General features: G+C 39.9%; 1 protein-coding gene across 1 annotated transcript; it reads right to left on the reverse strand.

Annotated features, from left to right (window-relative positions):
* Window positions 1-1,749: 1,749 nt before the first annotated feature.
* On the reverse strand, window positions 1,750-11,160 carry tor2a (torsin family 2, member A). The gene is made up of 5 exons (XM_080738359.1): window positions 11,027-11,160; window positions 10,168-10,433; window positions 9,435-9,610; window positions 8,126-8,253; window positions 1,750-3,587 (listed from the first exon to the last, which is right to left on the reverse strand). Exons 1-5 carry the CDS (start codon window positions 11,145-11,147, stop codon window positions 3,346-3,348), a joined length of 933 nt encoding a protein of 310 aa, XP_080594485.1. The 5' UTR covers window positions 11,148-11,160; the 3' UTR covers window positions 1,750-3,345.
* Between the last annotated feature and the right edge of the window lie 1,333 nt (window positions 11,161-12,493).

The following is a 12,493-nucleotide window of genomic DNA, read 5'->3' on the forward strand; positions in this document are numbered from 1 at the left end:
TTTATTAGAGAGAGACAGGGAGGCCCGAACAGACTATATAGCAATGATTGCCATCAGAATCTAGAGCTTTGACCTTTTCACAATAAATGTTTTGTTTTAACAAGTAAACCTCTTAATCTAACTTTAACAATGAGAGTTGTACTAGTATAGTACTATGTACTAAAACCCATCTAGGTTAGGTCTTTGATTCCTACAGGAGCCTCCCATGGGAAACTTTGTGTGCTTCTGTTTTGGCCAGGACTACCTTGCAATGGAGGTTCTTTTTCTCATTTTCTCAATGGGACTATCGGTATTCCGAGTAAAAATAATAATTGTCAAACATACCCCGGCCACAATAATACTTCCCAGCAATTTTGAGGTAGTTTCAACCCTGCTTCCTATAACTTCCTATTATCAGGATGGTGGTCTGCCTGAAAGCAGTACGGTTATAATAACCTTATTTGTTTGACCACGAGAAACAAAACTACAAAATCTTGTACTTCACAATGGATGTTTAATTCAGTACCAATGGCAAACAAAAACCTAGCAAGTTCAAGAATAATGATTTATTCTGAAATATCACGATATTCAAGAATGAATTGAAAATGGCCAATGGCTCCAAGTTGTGACTTATATTGAAATAGGAATGGACGTAATAATGGCATCTTCACATCTGAATCACCCAAAGAATAAAATTCCATGTAAAAAAGAAAAGCATGTATCAGTATAAAAGCTAAGTTGGTTCAAGTAGTTAAAATATTTAAGTACCAAGCGGGAGTGGCCGAGTTCATCAGGCAGATTTTGATTGTTCCCACTTCCCAGGTAAGTTGCCAATCACAGGAATGTTTGCTAAATTGACTTTTAATTGATCATGTAAACATTCTTAAACTTATTAGTGCTAAACCTCACCGCAACTAAACAGACTAAAACTAAAAAAGGATCACGTCACCCCTTTTTTTTTGCCTCTAGGGCACCACCTCCTTTTTAGTGCAGAAACAGGAACTCAGTTTGGCTCCTCCCCTGTCTTAGCCTAGGGTTCACTTTTCGGGGTTTGATCCGGTAGGGAGTGGAAACCACTTTACGTCATGTTGTAGTCCTACACTTTGGCCGGAACTATCAAACCGGATTCAGTTTTAACCCAAAATATCCCCCTGCACTCAAGGACATACTTTTAGGGTCTACCTAATAAACACCTTGATGCGGCATAGTTTTGCTTTTGGAAAATGTGTTTGGTATATGCATCTTTTAGTCCAACTCGTAGCGACTGGCAAGACTACACTAGGCTACTTGAGCATTTATAATAGGGATTGGGGAAACAAATGGGGGGAAACAAAACAAAGCGACGCAGCTTATTCTGCTTGTGGTTTCTGCCTAGAACGGATCAATGAACCCCAAGGATTTCCCCCAAGAAAGCCTGGTGACGCGGGGTTACCCCCATCTTAGTCCACTTTCTCACGTTTTTTTTGTTTTGTTTTTTGTTTGTTTATTCCTACATTTCCAACAATGCTGTACATGTTTAAGGCAGTGGTGCTCTCAGATTGTCATATGTAAAGACAACTGAAGTCACTTTTTTAGTGTAATGAGTGAAGTCATGAGTTCTGGAAGAAAATCATTCATGCTTGGGAAACTTAAGGCTTATTATAGCTTTCTTCGTTTCTGCCGTGCTGTACACCATTTCAAATGCAATCATTAGTGTTATGTTGCATTTTAATGTGTTGTTTTTATATGGCAGCTTGGCCGCAAGTCTCTCTTGTAAGAGATTCCAATGGGACTTCCAAGTAAAATAAAGGTAAAATAAAGAAAAAAAAATCATAGCAATTTAAAAAAAAATATTTTAAACAATGAAAACTGAAATCCTCTATATACTTTGTACATCTTTCTTTAGGCACATACAGTATGGTGTGTAATGTTGTTTACTTGCATTGCTCAGACTTCTAGAAATCATACTATTTTGTGATTATGATGAAGAAGAAGACCTAGTAGCATTTGAATAGTTCACCTATACAAAGGCAGGAGTGTAAATCTAAGCAGTAAAGTGCACAATATTAATTTGCCTTCTCTTATATTTACACAACTAATCTGAGCATAAAGTATAAAGCAAAAATATACACATGAAAATAACAAATACAACATTTATTAAATTAATTTAAAACGGAACAAGTTCATAATGAGTCTCCTTACCATAACTCTTTCACTGTATGGACTAAAATAGTCTTTACTGCCACCTAATGGTAGGAGAGTCATTTTCAATGAACTCAATATTAACAAGTAAAATTCCAACTTTGTTGTTTACAACAAAACATCTTTACTTTAAGTCTTAAAATTAGACTTTCTGGACTGTGTTACAGCACCATGTAGCAGTGTTCAACTTTAACTTTTTTACTTTTCCCTGGAAGTGGCATGAATACAGGACGCCTTAAACCATGGTTCCGTTTCACCATCCTTTAGCCAAAGGTCAGTTACTTCTGACTCAATGAACTGGTCTCCAGACTGGTCTCCTTAGCCAGCTAAAATGTGAGGTCATCCCCTGATGATAACTATGGAACCACAGCCTCTATGCCGCCTCCCAGAGAACCCTCACAAGTTTATAAAAAAAATATCTAGCTGAATATGAGGTAGAGCAAGAGCAGGACTAGTGGACTATAGCATCAGGGAAGATCCTTTCCCGTTGCCGTCATGCTGGACTCTATCCAGCTGTCCGCCTGTCCTCTATCCAAGCATAGAATTAATTTGTATTATTGTAAAATGTGGGTATCTGATAAGATGGCCAGGAAAGGCAAGAAGCCTTTCATGGCAAGAAGCGCACCACCTACGAACAGGAGGGTGTGGAGGGCGGCATTTCCGGAGTCCTGTTCTGGTGTTGGCTAGATCGCACCACTCAACTCACGATTATGCCAGAAAAACAGGTAATGGATCCTTAAAAAAGTTAAAACAGTAAGTGATGAAAAAGAAAGACTGGGATAGCACTCCAAATTGCTTAAGAGGAAAGAAATAAATATTGAATAACTTTGAAATTGCCACAAAGTATCTGGTATAGCCCTGGCACCTTTAGGTCCATTTGGGTGATTGGCAGGCTGGCATTGTGGTTAGAGAAAAACCATGTTGTTTCCAGAAGGGCACCAAGTTCCCCCAAGTGTCCACCCTGAATAAGACACATATTCCCCATCACCTCCGGAGGCATGGCACTGCCATGCACTGTTGTTGACCCTATGCTCCCATCTCCCAGTGGATGAGGAGCAGGAGGAGGGAATGGATGCAGCGAATGGGATCAGTTACATATCAACAACTGGTTCTCCTCAACTTGGTTTTCGGAAAAAAAACACTTTCCTTTTTTGATTTGCGTATTGTGCTACAACCACAATTCTCCTATAGGAAAAGGTTGATTTTGGCTGGGATGGCCTTGCATCCAGTGCTGGAGAAGTACTGTCCTTCAGGTGTGTAGAGCATGTCTCCCCCTACAGCCTCTACCACGTCACTGCGCCCACACCAGCCCCTTTGACACAGCTCTCTGTGGACGCAGCGCTCCACATGTCGCCGGCTGAGGGGCAGGAATGGAACGTAGCGATCGATTAGCTTCTCCTGGATGATGTTGGAGTGGTAGAAGCCACCTGGGGGGAGAATTTTAGTTCAGTATTGCCCAATAACAGCAACTAGAAAAGTAAAGCGCAAATCTCCACTAAGAAGCATTCCCTGCCTCTACATCTTTCTGTCTATCTGGGGCATGTGATGATGACAACATTTTGCTGTCATCTGGAAATGACAGCAAAATGTACTGGAAAAGTACTGGAAAAATATTTTTCTAATTTCAATAATTTCATGACTGTGGGAACCCTGAATATAATAAAGGACTCATTACATCATCACAGCAAAGCTAAAGTAATAATAAGAATAATAAACTTTATTTGTATAGCACTTTTCATGACACAGACAGGCTATATTATAGAGACTATTCTTTGAACACATTGAAGTGCTGTGGCATGTTGTCAGCACTAGGGCAAACATGATGTTACAATGCGATATGCAATATTCTAATATTGTGCCACAGTTGTATTGCGAGTCCAAAGGGACTGCAAAGTGTAGTACTCTCTGTAATGTCGTGAAAGATGTCAGACCATGCCAGAATTACAAACGAAGTACAAACTATCACTGCAGGTTTCACCCGCTGCCCCTGGTAGATGGGAAATTAGGCATGTTTGTTTTTATTGCTTATTGAGGAGATACAGTATTTAGTAGGGCTTAGTAGGATTTTATTTGCTTTTGTTTCAGTTTTATTTTTGCCATCAAGTATGAAGAATATGTAAAATAAATAAATAATGTAAGGTGCCATTATTTAGGTGCCATTATTATAGTGTAAGGTAGCACTTATATATAGTGTAAGGCATTATTATAGTGTAAGGTAGCACCTACTGTACATAAATGCATACTGTGAAGTTGAATATATTAATCTGTTGCACATAGAACACTCTGTGAAGATGTTTACAAAAGTTAAGTACAGTACAGTAGCAACTACTGGAAAAATATGCTGTTGGCGTATAGAATATGCCAAACTTTTTGCAAGTACATCTGAGGATGCTCTTTTCTTTTCCTGTTGCTCTTTTTGCCTTTTGCACTCCTTTTTAGATTATTATTATTATTATTTTTAGATGTGGTTTGATGTTATTATATTGTTTTTTTGTTTTTTGTTTTTTTCTTTGATATACGACTGCATTGACTGAAGGATGCCATACAAAAACAAATTTTACTCTTATGTACCTGTACAAAAGACGTAACAATAAAGTACAACCTTGAACCTTGAACCTTGTAAAGCAAGGAACCTTCATACCAGGTTGTTGGTTATTGTATTTATAATATGGAAATGTAATATTATATGCCACTCATGATTCTTGTGTCATGATATCAATGATTCTTTGCTATTGCTTATCAAAAGAATGAATAAATATTTTTTGGGGGGTCTTTTCTTCCTTTATTGATACTTCAAGTGAAGACTTGGAAAGAGGGGGAGAGAGAGGAGTCGAGGGACACATTTTTGCAATTTATTGAATTAATATCATCTAGAAAGTGATGAAAGTGAAAGCTGTGCTGGAATCTTTAAACGGGATACGATATAAGAAATGTGTGGGAAGTGGAACAAACTAATGAAACGTATTGTTAGTAGCTACTATGCAGGCCTTTGCAGGGGCCAATGCTACAGACTTTGACCACACAAACCTCCCACTGAAAACAAAAGGAACATTTTTGCTCCCTTTATATACACAAATACATTTCTGTTTCAAAAAGTGTAGCATGCATCTTTTATGTGGACATAGATGATCCACTAGAGGGCAGTTCAGAGTCAAAATATTTCTTGGTCTGTGAGGCCATAAATATATTGCAACATGTGGACAATATGTTGTACACTTTATATTCATTTATGTAGTTAATGTTGCAATAATTTCTTATGGTGTCAAATAACCTAATTGTGTTATTCTTTCACGAAACTAACTATCTTTCTAGGTCCTTCTGTAATTATTCATATATTATTTCTGCAATTCTTAAATCAAAGAAGTTGGACAAAACACCACAACACTATAGACTATTTGTCAAAGTAAAAAGTGAATCGTCATCTCAAAGAATAAACAAGACCAGATTTCTTTCTTTCAGAACTCATCCAGGACATAATACATGTAGCAGCAATCCATCCTATTGCAGTTAGCATTATGCAGCTGTATTGAAGAAATATCCAGATAAATTAAAATGCCACAATGTTAAATATAAATGTAAATGTTCCACTGCATAGTCCTGGCTTGGCACACCACTTAGTCACTCACAATATACAACCACAACGGAAACACAAGCCACTAAGTTATCCTTTTAGCTTTGCTTGTGTAATTAGTGTGGTTGCCTATAGCAACCAGACTATTGTTCTAGGTCCGAGAACTCATATTTCTGTTAACCTTTTTCTGTCACCTAAAGTAAACCTGTTTTCATTTAACTTTTCTGCAATCCCAAAAGTGCATTGAATTCAATGGACGTTTTCTGTAACCTTTTCTGATTGGATAATATAATGTCCAATCAGACAGGATTGGTCGTGCTTCACTTGACATCACAATATGTAATATAAATGGTAAGATGGAATTAATTTTCCAGCGGATTCCTTGCGACTCGCGTCAGTGCAACCACACTTGCAATTTCCCAGAATTGCACCTTTCTAGTTACTTGCTATAATGTTTGCAAACTGTTAATTAAGTATTATTATATAAAAACCTCTCTCTCTACCCAGATGTTTTGCCTTTCCATTGTAGTTTTTCTTTTATGCCCGATCTCTTAAAAGTTCCAACAGAGCACAGCAGGACTGAGGCGATACCAAATAGTAACATGTAATGCTGTGCTGACGGGGACAGTGACAGGTGGAGAGTTTGACTGGGGCGGTACACCTGTCAAACGGTAACGCAGGTGTCGTAAGGCGGGCTCAGGGAGGACAGGCTCTTCCTGTACTGATTGGTCAGAGATTTCTCAATAGTAAAGATGCAACAAATGGACGGACACGGTTTTCAGCTCGCGCGTCCCGGTTGTTACAGTTGCCCATTATTGTTTTATAAATAGTTTTGTATGTGTGCGGAGATCTCCTGTGTGTTGCCTAATTGCTGGGTTTTAAAATTGTTATTTTTTAAACTGCACTTGTGTTTAACTGCGTTTTCTCGGGAGAGTGTACAAATGTAATGAAGTGGACAAGTAGTCCGAGCTGGCAAGCTGATATAATGTATAGAAAGAGGGTAAGATACTTTGTTGTGTCTCACTTTAACTACATGTGGTTCAAAGCAATCATGATGAGTAGGGGTGGCTCGGTATCAACATTTTGTTATCGCGGTTACCGTCCTCCCATTTACCGCCGGTATTGCGGTAATTACCGCACCCCCGTATCTATTAATTAAGGTTCGGCGATAAGACAAAATATTCCTATCATCTGCTCAAAATTCGTCTCTCCACGGTCCTATAAGCCCGACTGCTCGAGTTCCCCGTACAGCACAGTGGGTCTGGCTTTTGAAAGTAGCAGATCTACAAGCTCACAACGCGTCGCGTTCGCAACGCGTTCTGAGCTTGTAGATCTTTGCAGTGTCGGGTTACTATAGTAACGTAGGCTACAGAGGCGTCAATTGGGTATGGCAAGCTATGGCACCTGCCATACCTAGGCTACAGGGGGAAATAATAAAATGTACTTTCATCGTGCCTGTTGCTAAGGTATGGCAACATGACTGGTGTCTGTCATGTTGCCATACCTTAGCTTTTTCTGAACTGACGCCACTGGTAGGCTACTGGGGCTTCAGACACTGCACGCTGTTAGTGAACAAACCAGATGAGACGGGTATAGTGATTGTGTACGGTCTGTGATTATGCAAACTCACGTCTCAAATCGCATTGATTGAGTGGTGATATAAACATAGTAAACAGGTTTTAGTTACCAGACTTGACAGAAAAGGTTGTAGTCGAACAACGACGGGCACACGCGCTACTGTAAAAGTAGCCTACTCACTAGCGCTGGTTTCATTTTCGGTTTTAGTCCTCATGCTCCGCCCGTATGAATAAAAAAGAAACGGCCACGAGGTATGTATAAACATACTTGTGTGAGTTGTGTCGTGTGGATTATGGAGAAAGTTTAACGCTGCTGAGGCTACTGCACTGCTCCAGTGTCTACTGTGTCTCACTCTCTGTCGGAGACTGTGACGGGCCAAGCTTCCAATTGTTCCAAACATGTGGTGCGCGGCCCAGAGCAGAGCGGCATGAAGCGCATGCGGTCCTCGCTTCTCCCCCGTTTTAAAACTCGCTCGTTCTCAATAAAAATAGCCTATTTTTTGTCTTTTTTGACCGCGGTAAGGACCCTGACACCGCGGTAGGCCGCGGTATACCGCGATACGGCGGTACGGTGGTTACCGAACCCAGCCCTAATGATGAGGGCAGTGTAGTTTTCCGTGGGACAACTCTGTTTCAACTTTATCCGTAAACATTCATAAAATGTGCACAAAAACGGATGAAATGAACACAGTTCAGACTGACAGAAGTCTTCATCTCGTATCCCTATACTGTATGATAGTGTTAAACATAAATGAGCCTTAAGCGTAACTAGATTCAATGTATATTTCACAGCACAATTAAACGTCATGTTACTCACTCGCACTGCTGTTGTAAATCGACTTTGAGATCGCCTCTTCCAGGTCTACCAGCCTGATCTCCTCTCTCTCCCGACCAGCCTTGCGGTACTCCATTGCCAATTTGTTGATCACCTTTTCCCCAGTGGTGCTGGAGATAGTAGAGATACATGCACACATGCACAAACAAATTAAAAAGTACAAATCTATATTTATAAAATCCTAAGTTGTATCAGTTTAAAATGAAAGTAAACAAAACCTTAAAAATAAATAAAGAACAGTCCAGCTGCCCTACAAAGGCAGAGTGCAGTAACTACGTTTTCAGACACAACGTCTTATTTGTGTCGCCCAAAAGTCAAATTAGCCTTCATGATATTGGGGGATGAACAATTAGCTCAAGAACAGATATACAATCAGTGTAATATCCCTTATATGCCTTTATCTAAATTGGCTGTTCAGCTGTAACACTTTTAAACCCATTTTTTGGTGAAATTCTTGTACGTAGTTACTGCACTCTGCCTTTGTAGGGTATGTTTTACAAAAACTGTACAGGTTTGTCTTAAGCCAGCTCTCCGCTGCACCAATATCGGCCCGAGTCGGCGGTAGAAGAAGTTGGGAAGCATCAAGCTGCTGCAAGAGACGCTTGCTGTTGATATCGCTGTGCCAAGTGCAAACAGGTCGGAACTCGTTGATGAAGAACGGCTAACCAGGTTGTTTTTCCAACCTGGTTAGCCGTCGATATCTGTGCGCTAGTGATGAGGGGGTAAATACTCCACTGTATAGTGGACCTCTAGTCTGCTACTGGTGCAGAAGCAAGCCTAAATAAGCCAGAGACATTTGCCCGTTGCACATTTGAACTAGATACCATATTCTCAATCTCAACTCCTATACCAATCGATCAACTCCAAAGCAAAGCTACCACCGCTACCAAGAAGGGACGAGTTTCACCACTTGAGTTCTATTGCATCAGCTATTTTCAAAGAATCATGAAAGCAAGTCCAAATAAGCAACTACACCTCAGAAACAAGCCCAAACAAAAGCCACTAATACCTATGAATATTTCCTCTAAAGCGACTTTAGAGGAAAACAAGACCAAAGTCACTTATAATAAGCAGACCTGGCAACACTGGCAGGCTTGCAGACCAGTGTTGCAGACTACCTTGCATGCACAAAAAGTTCCTTCGGCGGAATAATTTGTGCAGAACTAAATTCTAGTCTGTTGCACATTAGTCTCTTTTAATCTGTTAGGTGGAGAGTCACCTTTACTTTAAAACTTGGTTGGTAAAATCCTCAAAGCAGAAAGTTCATCTGAATGTAATCTGTCTATGGTACCTGATGAAGATGTAGATGGCCTTGCGGTAGTTGGTTTGGAAAACCACGTGATCTGGCCCCAGGAATGGTGCTAGGATGTCGATGAGCCCTGGTGGCATTTTCTCCATCTCGTCAAAGATGAAAACAGACCGAGCACATTCCGTCAGACTCTCCTCCACCTCCTCTTTCAACTCTATCTGCAAAACAGAGACGAAATAGATAGACAATAGTTGCTTATCAATCATAAAATTATTGCACACCAAGTGCTTACTGGTGTCTTGCTTCATTTATACTCCTTTGCAGAACATTGTTGCTTGTCAAAAACTCTGATTTCCAACTTGTGCTGTTAATACCGGCTTTCACCTGCTTCAACAGCACCACTACTGGGCCTGGTGTAATGGGAAACAAGTCATGGCTGCAAGCACTTTATATGAATGTGTACATGATGTACAATGTACGCTCAACTTAATGAAATACTGTGGGAATCCGTAGGTTCTCGGTTCAATCCCAGCCAGGTCCTCCTACAAGTGTCCTTGAACAAAAGACGCATAAACCAATGAATGCTCCCCAGGCGCTGTTCAATAGCTGCCCACTGCTCCTATAAGGGTTTAGTGGACAAAATGAGGACAAATATAGGGGGAAATGTTTACTTTACCAATTTACTTTCTCGTTCTCCCCACTTGTATAGAAGCAAAAACTCTCGCTAACAAACTAGTTATCAAATAGTAATTAGAGTAAGATATATGACGCTTACCCTGTACTCTTGAACCTTTCCAAGCAAAGGGAAGTGAAGAGTGGGCACAAACTGGTGCACATAAGGGCTGTCCATGCCAGAGCCATATAAGTACCTTCCCAGCATGGCACTGACCATGGTCTTGCCGGTCCCCGAGGAGCCATGGAATGAGAGCACAAGGGGACTCTCAGGATTCTTATTTCTGAGGAACTTAGCCACCTCCTCAGATACAATGTCCTGGACTAGGTGTTGTCCATAGAGGTTCTTGTAGAGGTCCCATTCCAAGCCTATTTGACAGGAAAAGAGGACAGAGGCATAATGGTGGTCATGTATATGTGTAGATGAGATACTTAAATGGTTTCCTGAGGGAATGAGCTTAGTCTTTTCTAGGATCTCCTTTTAGTAGACCTTGTACCAGTGAACTGTACCGTCATGAAACTGTACCTTTTCCTATGCAAACTTCTAATAAAGTCTTCAATCAATCAATGTGAAAGTTTAGCTTTAACATTGCTATTGTTAATGGATTGTTGAGTACTTTACAGTTTGGAAACAGTACAGTGGTACGATTATACAATGGTGCTAATAGCACAACACAAAAAGCCTATAAGACCCTGGTGTTTACATACTGTAAACTAACCATATTTCCTACCTATCTAAACACTACATGGCCAGCCATTGATACAAAGTCAAACTCGAAACTGCACGTGATATGATACGACACACATATACAGTATATATTCGTCAATGCAAGTTAGTTAACTCCAACCTCACCCCACTATTAATAGTCCAGCTGTTTTGGTAAGCCATTAGCATGCAAGCTAACAGTGGAGATGATGCATACAACTCAATACATTTGTCATATTAATTCCTTTTGTCCTACCTCTTATATCCGGCTTAAAATCGCAGGCACAACTGTCAGATAATGTGCAGTAAATTTCCTTTAAAACACAACGAGCCGGGTTAACGATTAATAAAAACAACATAGTACGGATGGACAACATTTCGACTGTTTGTACTGGCCACAGTCACTGGCCAAGGAAAAGCTAGTTGACGACTTGAGGAAGTCTGGTCGGGTTGTAGTTTTTCTATTGCAGTATGTCATTTGGCAAGATGACGCAAAATGTCAAAGGAACTACAATTCCCACACTGCTTGGTAACCACTCAAGGCGTGGCGTTGTTGCAATCCATGGTCGCAAAAGACAGTAAACCATGGTAGACACGTTGGAAGATCACAGTCCAGAAAACCAATCAGCCAGTTGAATAGCCTGCTAGTACTTGCTTGTTACCATTGCATGAAGAGACAACGTATTATCTACTCATGTGACACACATTATTGTGTCACAAAATATTATTTTAATCGCGAAGCCAAGGAATTTGTCAGGCATGTTCTAAAATAGAAATGTATTTGTATGAATTGAGTTCAAAGGGACCCCAATGCAAACAAGCCTAACAGCTTTCTTTCTGGTCTTTGACCTTGTATCAGTGAACTGAACTGTCCTGTATACTTTTCCTATGCAAACGTCTAATGTATTCAATCAATCAATCAATCAATTTACCCCCCCCCCCCTTCTGCTTTTGTAATTGATGTTATCCTATGTAGACTACTCTTTTCTATCCGTCTGTCTTTCAATGTTATATGAGATACATGAAGTGAAGTGGTCCCTGTGTAAATAAGCCGTAAAGCTTACTACAATCTCCTTTTAGTTGACCTTGTACCAGAGATTTGTGCTGTTGTGAAACTGTACTTTTTCCTATTGCAAACTTCTAATAAATTCTTCAATCAATCAATCAATCAATCAATCAATCAATCAATCAATTACTATGGTTGGGGTGATTTATTCAAGATAAGATACAACTGACAGAGCCTGATTGTACATTTATGGATTCAATTTAGTATCAACTGATAAACTGTGAGAACCTTTCTAACTGGATTTAGAAGAAAATACGTTTCCTGATTGTATTGTATGTAATTTGACAACATGCAGCCATGCCCTTAATCTAGCCTACAATGTTGGGTGTTGGCAAGACTTGAATAGATGGGGCACATGGTTTCATGATTGCATTATTAGTGCATAGGCCTACTATGTGTAGCCTATAAGCTTCATAATTTCACCATGAAATGTTTAAATATGTTGCTTTATTACAGTATGTACCTATTCATGTCCAGGACATGAGGAAGATACTAAGACTGTACTAATCCAAAGTCACATAATAATCATATGTGCCATGATAATGTTATCTAGTTTATCCCTGGTCCAATAAAGTTTTTCTGTCTGTGTGTTTCTGTTTGTTTGCAACTGCAACTCGTTCTGGTAGGTCTGGTAAAAATGTGTCATATCTAATTTGT

Source organism: Nannobrachium achirus (genome assembly GCF_963921795.1).
Source record: "Nannobrachium achirus genome assembly, chromosome: 12".
Classification (NCBI taxonomy): domain Eukaryota; kingdom Metazoa; phylum Chordata; class Actinopteri; order Myctophiformes; family Myctophidae; genus Nannobrachium; species Nannobrachium achirus.